Source organism: Aquila chrysaetos, chromosome 24 (assembly GCF_900496995.4).
Source record: "Aquila chrysaetos chrysaetos chromosome 24, bAquChr1.4, whole genome shotgun sequence".
NCBI lineage: Eukaryota > Metazoa > Chordata > Aves > Accipitriformes > Accipitridae > Aquila > Aquila chrysaetos.
The window spans coordinates 9,450,722-9,461,244 of NC_044027.1; the positions used below are offsets into that span (position 1 = coordinate 9,450,722).

The following is a 10,523-nucleotide window of genomic DNA, read 5'->3' on the forward strand; positions in this document are numbered from 1 at the left end:
TTAATTTCTGCACAAAGAACCAAAGCACATCCTAATTCTGCAATTTTATCTGAGAGGATATGGAAAGGAAATGATGGGTTCTCAAGAGAGGTGCTTCCTAGGAACAACAGCAGTGCCATCCTAGCCTGTAAAGAGCCTGCTGTGCCATTGGCATGTCTCACCCAGCAGACCAACCTTCTTCTGAACTGTACACAGAAACCAAAGTAACCTACTATTGCCTTTTTCTCCCCTGGGACCTGCAGAGCCAGCTCTGCTGTGTAAGACAGAGCAAGGACTAACTGCTTCTGTACAAAAGTGGTTTTCCATATTCAAATCAACTACATCCAATGCCATTGCTAACTGCAATGACACTGGACAAAACTCACTGTAAGCAGCATTGCATCTCTGGAATTATTTTCTTAAATAAAAGGTACTGCATGAGGCAATAAAACCCGCTTGTGTTAGTGCCTCTGTTAAGTCTTCAGAACTGGATATCTGACCCCAAACTAAGCATGTGCAATACAGAACTAATCCTAGAACAGACAGAATAAGCTATCCTCCCCAGCCCCTCAGGTGCAGAACAGAAATCCTCCAACTGAATAAATTAATTATGGGTACATAACAAAGCCTTGCTTTCCAAAATACCTTACAGACATCCAACAGGCATAATTTTGTCACTTTTAAAATGCAGGTGCCTCTGGGGTAGAGTACAGCAGTTCACCTATGCCAGCACTGGTCCACAGCTCCTACAGCAGAATAGGTGAAATAATTCAAAAGAAGATTGCTTTCAGAAAGCCAACTTTAAATCTGTGACTGCTGTAAGGCAGGTAGTTCTGCCAACCTCGCTGGCATGACAGCAACCCGCTGAGGATCTACCCCAGAAGATCCTGGCCAAATCCTAGTCCAGGAAAACAAACAGCAGCATCTAACAAGTTAATCCTCTGATTGATAGGAAGAAACAAAATAACAATGAGAAGCAAAAGAGGGGCACAAGGAAAGCCAGTTATGATGGGAAAGGGGATGTCACAGGTTCTTTGGCAGGAAAAGCAAACTAGGAGATCTGTAAGAGTGAAGGGGCATGGAGGAGAAAGGCGGGATGGGGTCCCACATGCAGGCTGGCAGGTGGTGTGGGGTGGAGGATGTTACGTGGAAACACAGCAGCAGAGAGGGATGGAAGTGGCACGAAGGGGACCTGTGGATGGGAGGGCAAAGGGAGATGGGGAAAGCAGGAATTCTCTGATGTACGTTAGGAAGATGACCTGCTGTCTTGGTGAGATCAGTAACATGATTATTGGTAAAGCAGGGGACATACCAATTCACCTGGCATCCAGGACTGGACACAGAGAACGGAAAAGACCTCGGCATTGCTTACCAGGCACATTTGGTATTCAAGGCGCTTCCGAGCATCATCGCTGGGTTTCTTCTTACGGAAGAAGAGTGGCATCTTTAGTTATGACTTATGGTCAAAGCTCTGTCTCAGTGGCACAAATGATCAGCGTAAATAAAGGCAGAGGGCTTCTGGAGTATGCGTTTGCTGGGGAGCCTGGACTACAGAACTGTGCTCTAATAAGTGGGGAAAAAAAAAGAAAAAACTCACTGTCTCAGCAATTGCCTTTGTTTAAGCCCTTCTCTGGCTTGATCAAACAGGTAGATTCCAGCACACCTCCACAGTGGAAGTGTTAACACGAGCTGCAAAAGCAGTGCTGTGTCTCTGAGATGGGTTGATTGTCTTGGTCATCCCTGTGCAAGATAAATTAAGCCAAGCTGGAACATCTACAGAGAAAGGCTATTGAGTGATCACGAAAACACAGGGTCCACCCTACAACAGAAACTAAAAAAGCTGTAACCGTATCAGGAGATCAAGCACCGGGGGCAAAACCCAAACTATTTAAACTCAGAGATAATTCTGGCACAATAACAAGCAACTGTAAAATGTTCTAGAGTAAAGCTAGGCTAGAAATGTGAAAAACTCCTAATCTTGAGAGCAACACAGCTGCCTTCCCCTTCCAGGGCAGGTGAGAATAAACAAGACCCCAGTGCAGTTCAAAATACAGACAACTGTTTGCAAGGGGCTTGTTGACTACTGAGTACAGCAGAGCCTCCTCTGGCACGTCACACAGCCAGTCCCAGCTGCTTCCCAGGATGTCATGGGGACCCCAGACAGACACCAGAATCAGGATGCCCAAGCTAAACTTTGCTTCTCAGCTTTAGGGGTTGTCTCAACAAAACATGTGATTCATTTGCTTTCTAGGCAGAAGCAGAGTCACACAGGAATATTGTCCCCATTTTAGTCACACAATCTGATGAAAAGATTCTTCTTAAACACCTAATAGCTTAAAGTCAGATTTTTAACAGGCTTATAAAACCAAATCAATTTACAATAGTCTAATAACTGCCTACAAACCCAAAAGACCCTAACTTCAGAAAAACTCTGACTACAAACCAGAGCCCAATGCTGCTGCCCCAGCCGTGTGGCAGAGTGAGCTATCTGCGGCAACCCCCCCAGCACTTAGGAGCTTCTCCCAGGTTGTGTGTCTCCAGGTCAGATTGCCATACTCCATCCTGGGCTTACAGGGCAGCCAGATCTTCACCAAAATGGTTGTTCCAGGTCACTACAGGACCAAGAGCTGGAGAATGTTTTTCTGTTAATTCAACTGGACTGGATGCAAAGACACCAGCTGATTCAAGTGTAAAAGGAAGAGAAGCTGAATCAGAGAGAGGAAAGAGTAGATCACAGTAAGATGCCTCATGAAATCATAACTGGAGGTGAGTGAAGGGGTAACACAAACCAGAGTCAGTTCTGGAAGAGGACTGAACCAGCAGGGGATAAAAAGGGAGTGTGTTGGCGGATTTTGTGGGGAGGGCAGAAAGCTAAGGCTGGACAAGAAATGGGGAGACCAGCTGGTAATTAGATGGGTACCAGTTAGGATGCTGGGAAAAGAGGGACAGGGACCAGCTAAGCAATACAATCAAGGAGGAAAAGGGGTTCATCTGAGGCTGCATGAGAGCAGGGGGCAATGCAGAAAGAGTCCAAGTTAGGGCTGCTGGTGAACAAGGGCTCACAAAGGGAGCTGATGCAAGCAGGACTGAATTTGGCTTGGTGGTAAGACCAGGATAAGATGAGAGAAGAGCAGAAGAGCAACAGAGACCCCAAAAGGGGTAGGCTTGAGCTGGCTGGCCAAGAAGCCTTGGAGTACACAAGGAACCTAAGGAACCATGATCAGCACTGCCCAGCAAAGAAGGTGCGCCCAGCAGGACCTACAGCTGCCAAAAGTGCAAATTGAGATACACGCTATGAAGCTTGCACTGGAAGTTTCACTTTGCAATGACTTTTTTAAACATTGTTTTAATAGGCAATTTAAAAAAAAATACGGAAGAGTCAAAACTTCACCAGTTCACCAGTAAATGCACAGCTATACAATGCAGTTAATTTAGTGCTCAGTGAAGCTCATGTGTTGTACATAAAAAAGATGGTTCTCTGCCAGCTGTGTCTACACATTGGTCTTAAACTATACTGAAAAGCACGTACCCACAGGATACAGCCAGAGGTGTTCCTTGCACATGGAGATCTCTGCCAAAAACTAAACAGAGCTTTATGTAGATAAATCCTTAGTGTGAAACCAAAATATAACTTCAGTCTAAATGCATCCAAGCAGCTACCCTTCATTTCACTCCAGAAACAAGGAGGCAAGGATGTCCAGTTTCACTGTACTGCTGTCATACCACTCTAGTAGAACAAGCTACGAGACACAGCAGAAGGCTACAAATTTTGAAGCAGAAGGCTACAAAATTTGTGGCTACAAATAAACTCATTCTGTGCATTAGAATCAAACTCTCAACAGTTCCATGGCTCTTTCCCTGCCATCCTACTTTGCTGTCTTTTTAACAAGTTCAGACTACTGAAATGCCCCTCAGACTTACCCACCCCCAGGAAGGGAGGCAAGAGCAAAAATTCAGGAGATTAAGCAAGAAGGGATGTTCATTGTCAGTAAGCAAGGGTCAGACATCACAGAGAGAAACTAAAGAAGGAAATTTAAAGGTGAGAAACCAGAAGGACAAGAGTGCCTGAAGCAAGATATCCGTAACATTGCTGAACATGTTGAACTCTTTGCTAAGGACTTATGCATCCCCTTGTCCTGTCTCACCTTCCTCTATTACAGCTAGATATTATTAGTCATGTGGATATTGGAAAATCATTATTTAATTTTCACCCAAGAAAACACATAGACATGAAGGCTGAAGGACAGGCAGTTGAACAGGAAAAGAGTTGTATCAGGGGTCAAAAGATGTAGGATCAGAGACTTGTTAAATGGATTGAACAGCCTTTTAAATGTCAAAACTTGCCTTAGTGAGAAGACACGTCAAACCTGCAAAGAGCAAAGCTGTGCCTCTCTTTGTGACATTGCCTTTGTGTGCTTTGCTGACCGCCATCAATTTTAAGTGAGACTAGCACACAGCAGTCAATAACAAGAAGGGCCTTTGGCATGCGACCATATTTTATATGACGTAATTTTTATTTCTTACGTTATTGAAAGAACTATCTGTGAGTGCCTGGGACAGTACCCACTCTGCACTAAGTGAGCATCGATGAATTGCAAATCCCATGTCCCCACAGATGCCAGTGGTTCGTCTTTGCAGGAACCTGCTCTGCCTGCCTAAGCAGCAGCAACATACACACAGGGAGAGAAAGGGCAAGGGAACGTCCACTGTGTGTTTTACAGCCTGCAGCTGTTTGGATGCTGAGAGTAAAATAAAACAAACCCCTAATTTTGCAAACAAATGTAATCAAAACGAAACAGCAATGTAGCTATATAAAAAGACCCAAACCCCAATTTTTAAAGCATTCTGGACATCATAAATATGGCACAGCACTGTAGCAGACAAGATGGGGGTATGGAAAGAAAAGAGATTTTATTTTCTCTGGGAAAACATGCTCAGGAGCACAGCAATGCAGCAGTGAGCCAGCATCTGGATCTGAGCGGGGCTCCTGCAGAGATGCCACCTAGTCATGAAGGACAGAGCCGTCACCAGACATCTCTCAGGCAGCAGGTCTTGCTCACTGAGAGGAAGGTTATCAGGCAACTAGCAGTGGTAGCAGCAAGCACTGCAGCCCAACACGCACTGGAACAAGATTCAGGAAGGAGACGGAAGGCGAACTGCAGCTTTGTAACTTGCTCTCCCACGGCACGTTTGCTCTCTATGCTGGAGAGCTGTCATGACAGTTGTACCACCCCCTGTAATAACAAGGCTCTGCTTGATCCTGTCAAGGACCTCCACTGGCAATGCCTGAAACAAATCTCTCTTCTTCACCAGCTCCAGCTCTGCCTCTCAGTCCTCTCTCTCCCTTATTGTCACTATTCTCTTCTTCTTCTTCTCTTTAGGGATTCCCTGCAGTGTCCCCCTCCCAGGCTTCACACAGCTTCCAAAGGCTATCTTTCTCGGTTCTCCTCTTCTTTACTCTTTTATCAGCCAGAATGGAGCCGTTCTGTGCCTGAAGGCCTGAGCGCTGCCAGCACCGGCCCCGACACCTGAGGAAAGCAGCAACAATGAGCGAGGGCAGCGTCTCCTGCCGCGACCAACACACCCGCAGCTTCGGGCACCACCTGCTCCCTTCTGCGGAGGCAGCAGAAGCGCCTGCACGGTGCCCTGCGCCTTTGCTCGCCCTCGCCCCTCTGAGGAGCCCGGGCGCAGCCTGAGGGATCTCACACCCACACGGAGCCTCGGACCCCCGGGAGGGGCAGAGGTCGCCGCCGATCCGCCGCGAAACCCGGCCCCGCCAGGCCCCACGTCTCCGCGCTGAGGGGAGAAGAGCCCCGCACACGCTACCGAGGCCCCGGGGGCCGATCCCCCGCCCATACGCCCCCCCCCCCCCCGCCTCCGGCCCGGCCGAGCCTGGCTCACCGCTCCCCGCCGCCATGATGCGACACCTCCCCTCCCGCCCCCTCCAAGGGTCACGTGATCTCCCGGCCACGGGGACCATAGAGAGAAGGGGCCAGAGCGCCTCGCTCCGACCATGGAGTTCTGCGCAGCGTCCCGCAGCCCTCGTGCGCCCCCAGGCGGGTAGGCTGCCCGCCCCGCCCACTGCCCACACCGGCGACGCGCGGCGGCGGAGGCGGGGCGCGCGCGGCTCCGCCCTCTCGCGAGATCTCGGCCGCTATATCCGGTGCCCGCGCATCACCCCTCCCCTTTTCCCGCCCGCCTGCCGCCAGGCCGTCGCGCGCTCCATCCGCCGCCATCCGCCCCCGGCGCCGCCGCCATGCCGCCCAAGTTCGACCCCAACGAGATCAAAGTCGGTACGTGCCGGGGCGGGGGGGGGGCCGGGCCCGGGCCGTGAGGGCGGGCGGGCCGGGCCCGGCGGAGCGGGTCTGACGCTCGTTGCTGTGCCCGCAGTGTACCTGCGCTGCACCGGCGGGGAGGTCGGCGCCACCTCCGCTCTGGCCCCCAAGATCGGTCCCCTCGGTCTGGTACGTACGGCGGCACCGGGCGGGGGGCACCGTGGGCGGCCCCTGGGGCGGCGGGAGGCGGCCCGGGGCTGAGGCGGAGGGAGGGGGCAGGGAGGTGGGGGCGGCGGCGCGGGGGGAAGCGCGTCCCGGTGTGTCTCTGCCCCGCCGTTCGGCCGGGGAGAAAAAGAATTTTTTTAGCGACGTTACAACGAAGCAAACGAAACCATGCCTCGCGTGGGGTACGGGGAGGCTCTGCTTTCATCCAAGTGCCGTTTTTTGTGACAAGAATGTGTCGTTTCTTCTTAGTCCCCCAAGAAGGTTGGTGATGACATTGCCAAGGCCACGGGTGACTGGAAGGGGCTGAGGATCACGGTGAAGCTCACCATCCAGAACAGGCAAGCTCAGGTACTAAACGCCAGATGGGATGGCTTCGTGGTGCAAGCCTCAAGCATGAACGGGCTCTGCTTGCTCGAACCACAAGCTTACATCCCGGCAGGGTCGACTCAGCCCTTCATCCTTCCGAGGTGGATAAAATGAGTTCCACACAGCAAATGTGTGGGGGTCTTCTGGGAAAGACCTTAAAACACCTGCATGAGCCTTCTGAGTGCCTCTGGCTCAAATCTGGCAGTGGTTGTGTCTGTGTATGAAGCCTGGGGCTTGCCAGGCTGAAGGTTCCCAGCCTGTGAGTGATGGGAAGGGATCTGCTCGTGTGCAGAAGTTGATTTTTTTTTTTTAATCCTGTTGCAGATAAATTGTTCCTTCTACAGAACATCTGACCAGGAACAAACTATTACAAGCAATAGAGAAATTAGAAAAAAACTCCTTAGCTAATCCTGTAGCCACCTGCCACTATACCTGTCCTGAATTCCGTGGCTGGTATATTCCAGTGGTGAGCTGAGAGGAAGCCCCAGTCCAGGAAGCAGTCCTCTTCTGGTTGTGGGGAGGCCTGTGCCGAAAGGCTGGGAACAGGTTTCTGCATCACAAAAAAGCCTTGTGAACTAACTGAAAACACAGTGCTCTGGTAATTAGCTTTGCAGGCACTGATTGCCCCATTGAGTATCTTCATTAGCTGCCTAATTCTGCTTAGAGGGGGAGGAAAATTAATCTCTTTTCATTTAGATAGAGGTTGTTCCTTCTGCCTCTGCTCTGATTATCAAAGCTCTGAAGGAGCCTCCTCGTGACAGGAAGAAGCAGAAAAACAGTAAGTTTCATCTGACTTCAGTTCTGAATGTGTTTTGGGACTAAGGGGGGAATAGGTACCTGCCTCTTGGATTATTCAGCATAAATTGGCAAACGAGTGTCATGGGTCTGTATCTTGGGCAGCTGGCATTCCTTAAGTGTCAGAGTACAGATGACAGTTCGTACACCAGCAGAGTTCAGCTTCTTGGAGGATGGTGTAGAACAGCCACCTGCCACTGTACCTGCCTTGTAATGCAGTGACTAGGACAGTCCAGAGGTGAGCTGACAGAAAATGCCAACTTAGGAAACAGGGTTATTCTCATGGGTAACTTTGTGCCAAAATCTGGGAACAGGCGTGCTGATGGCAGCCTCACTGTAGTTGTGAACTCTCTGGTTTCCATGTGGTCTGAGTGCTGGGAATGGTGCTGCTCTAGTGAAGCATGGGGAACTGGGAGTGCGTGTGTTTTCATGAACTTAGTGGTGCTGTTGCTTTCCTTCACAGTTAAGCACAGTGGCAGTGTCAGCTTTGATGAGATAGTGAACATTGCACGGCAGATGCGGCACAGATCCCTGGCTCGAGAGCTGTCGGGTAAGTACTGGTGTTGGGGTTGCACAGAGTCCTCCCTCCACGTGTGCCGAGTGCCTGAGCCAGGCTCTGCTCTGATTCCTGGGAGGGCCCCATAACTGTGGTGTGGTGGAGCTCCTCCTGTGGCTTGGTTGCTCAGGCACTGAGCACCACAGGAACAACCTTGTGCTGGCTGTGAGCAGCCAGGCTCACACCTTCTGGTGAAGGTGGTACAGGATGGTGAAAGGTATGTGTGGTGCTTTCTGGTGTGTTGCCTGGAAACCAGTATGCTAGACCTGTCTTAAGTGGCTTGCTGTCCCCTGGTGAACCCTGTGGCTACAGCCTGCAAACCCCAGAGGGAGGGAGGGATGGACAGCTGAGGGGTGTGGAGAGGTGAGTTCTCTATACATTCTTCAAAGTTTTCCTGTGGTAAAGCACTGACGAGCTGTATCTTCCCACTGCAGGGACAATCAAGGAGATCCTTGGGACTGCCCAGTCTGTGGGTTGCAGCATTGATGGCAGACACCCACATGATATCATTGATGACATTAATAATGGTGCGATTGAGTGCCCAGCTGTAAGTATCCATCTCTGACTGAACTTGCTGTATTAGACTATTTACTAAAAGACTCTCCACTGATGAGCTGTATTTACTTCTTTCAACAGAGCTAAGACTGCAGAAAAGAAGTTGCCCTATGAAGGCTCCTTAAGTTTTTTGTAGCACCTTAAATACTTAATAAAGACCCAGTTGTCTGCAACAGTGTTGCTGGCTTAATTTGTCCTTGTCCCATGCTGCATGAATAGTGGATTTTGGCTGGGGACCACCTGCCCTCTGTGTCAACCAAAGTGATGGTTCTTACACAAACTTCTAAGTCAGAAGATGCTTCTTTCCCATTTGCTGCCCTGAAATCATTTGCTTGCAGCAACACTGAGTTCAGAGAAGTGGAGCTGCATCAAGCCAGCACTCCAGTAAAGAGCAAACATTGCTAACTTGTGGTGTCTCTTCTTGCCAGTGCCACCTGTGCAGCTCAGAGCTGCAGGTGTTGCCCTTCATTAGGGCAAGTGCTGGAGTAACAGGTCTGGCTTCCTCTGAACCACTACAGCCAGGACACAAACACATACTGAGGCTTGAAAATAATTTTGGAGGCTGCCTGGCTCTTAACCCTGTGCTAGAGTAGCTGCATGTGCTTGTGGGATGGAAGAGCTCTGACTAGTCCCTGTTTGAAATGAAATCCAAGGTGTGGCTGTTCAGTCAGCATTCCCAGGGACCACAGGAGCCAGGCAAAAATAGCTTTGTATGCCTGGCAGTATGTAGCTTGGCCTTGCCTCTAGCCCATTATTGCCAGGAGGAACCTCTGGCCTAGGTGGCATTGTGGGTTTTCTGTAGAACAAATCAGATTCTTTGCTGCTCAGCTTTTTCTCTTGCCTTGAAGCAGATGACATTGTGGATTTTCTTCTGGTGACCAGGACAAGCACGCACATTCTAGTTCTTGAGCTGAATTTGTTTTGTGCTTTATTTCATCACTGAAGAGGAGCAAGTCTGTTGATTGCGAGTGAAATCCTGTGGTCCTCTCTGCTTCAGAGAGTTGTAAAGGGCCCAGTCTCATGTTTCTTGGGTCTCCTGATTCCTTGAATGGTGATACTGAGGGAGCTGGGTAAGCAAGCCCTATAGCCCCTCTCTACATTGTATGTTCCAGGTCCTGGTGTATTCTCTGAAAGAAAAAGAAGCTGTTTAAATGTTGGTGTTTCCCTGTGCATGAGCATTCTGTAAATCCAGTGCTACTGCTTGTTAAGGAACGGATCCTAAAACCTGGCTGAGCCACAAAACTTGTGTTTAGCAGTGAATATTCTGGCTGTTTCTGCTAGTAACTGCACCCTGCAGGAGTGCCAACTTAACCTGCTGATGAAGAACTGCTGCCCTTCAACAATAGACTTTGTACCATGGTGGTACAGCTGGGGAGTGTGGATAGAACCAAAGATCCTGGGGAAACTGTTCTGTTTCCAGCAAAGGCTGGATTTTCCCTTGGGGTAGCACAGCGCAAGGGTTGATGTCTAGTCTTTCAGGCTGTGGAAAGCTGTATTAGAAGTGAAGTGAAATTACCCTGGTAATAAGAATGCTTTAGCTGACTCTGAGGTATTACTAAAAGCCCTATTAACAGCAGCATTATGATTGCAGTTTACTTCAGCCCTAACAGAGCGTCCTGGAAAAAAAAAGTTATGAATGTTAATTTAGGTCCATTTTTCCAAAGGGAAAGGGGATCAAATTCTTCCCAAGATGCTGAGCTGTATGAGCCTTGGTCTCAAAAAAATGTTCTGCAAGATATGTTTTCCTCCTCTGCAAAGTGTTGACAGTACTC

General features: G+C 49.5%; 2 protein-coding genes and 2 non-coding genes across 16 annotated transcripts in view; 3 read left to right on the top strand and 1 right to left on the bottom strand.

The window, feature by feature from the left end:
* LRSAM1 (leucine rich repeat and sterile alpha motif containing 1) overlaps positions 1–6,033 on the bottom strand; it is a 28,872-nt gene extending 22,839 nt beyond the window's left edge. For 2 of the 9 annotated variants that reach the window (XM_041119749.1, XM_029999876.2), the window contains exons 1-2: positions 1,643–1,701; positions 1,352–1,542 (exon numbers count right to left, since the gene is read on the bottom strand). In XM_041119749.1, the coding sequence (XP_040975683.1) occupies positions 1,352–1,423 (72 nt within the window). In that variant the 5' untranslated portion in view covers positions 1,424–1,542; positions 1,643–1,701. Of the gene's footprint in view, positions 1–1,351; positions 1,543–1,576; positions 1,600–1,642; positions 1,703–4,546; positions 5,508–5,880 lie in introns of those variants that run through there. The other 7 variants (XM_041119747.1, XM_029999875.2, XM_041119750.1 and 4 more) reach the window with 7 other exon arrangements.
* On the top strand, positions 5,889–8,924 carry RPL12 (ribosomal protein L12). 5 transcript variants are annotated; one of them, XM_029999880.2, is made up of 7 exons: positions 6,138–6,272; positions 6,370–6,443; positions 6,729–6,827; positions 7,542–7,623; positions 8,104–8,190; positions 8,631–8,743; positions 8,833–8,924. In XM_029999880.2, exons 1-7 carry the CDS (start codon positions 6,236–6,238, stop codon positions 8,836–8,838), a joined length of 498 nt encoding a protein of 165 aa, XP_029855740.1. In that variant the 5' UTR covers positions 6,138–6,235; the 3' UTR covers positions 8,839–8,924. The 5 variants fall into 5 exon arrangements, 3 of the variants coding, with proteins under 3 accessions (XP_040975689.1, XP_040975690.1, XP_029855740.1); XR_005931309.1 differs by lacking the exons at positions 6,370–6,443; positions 8,104–8,190; positions 8,631–8,743; positions 8,833–8,924 and adding an exon at positions 7,170–7,443 and having other exon boundaries at positions 5,889–6,272; positions 6,729–6,817; positions 7,542–7,615; XR_005931308.1 differs by lacking the exons at positions 6,370–6,443; positions 8,104–8,190; positions 8,631–8,743; positions 8,833–8,924 and adding an exon at positions 7,190–7,443 and having other exon boundaries at positions 5,889–6,272; positions 6,729–6,817; positions 7,542–7,615.
* LOC115335502 lies at positions 7,265–7,393 on the top strand. Its single transcript, XR_003921446.1, has one exon. It is a non-coding gene; the product is annotated as a small nucleolar RNA SNORA65 (small nucleolar RNA).
* Positions 7,831–7,956, top strand: LOC115335501. Its single transcript, XR_003921445.1, has one exon. It is a non-coding gene; the product is annotated as a small nucleolar RNA SNORA65 (small nucleolar RNA).
* Positions 8,925–10,523: the final 1,599 nt, after the last annotated feature.

Bases quoted from the DNA above. Each gene is read 5' to 3' on its own strand.
- RPL12 (XM_041119755.1), top strand. From the start codon at position 5,895: ATGATGCGACACCTCCCCTCCCGCCCCCTCCAAGGGTCACGTGATCTC. The intron at 6,273-6,369 runs GTACGTGCCGGG...CTGTGCCCGCAG, and splicing joins CCCCAACGAGATCAAAGTCG to TGTACCTGCGCTGCACCGGC. The intron at 6,444-6,728 runs GTACGTACGGCG...GTTTCTTCTTAG, and splicing joins AGATCGGTCCCCTCGGTCTG to TCCCCCAAGAAGGTTGGTGA.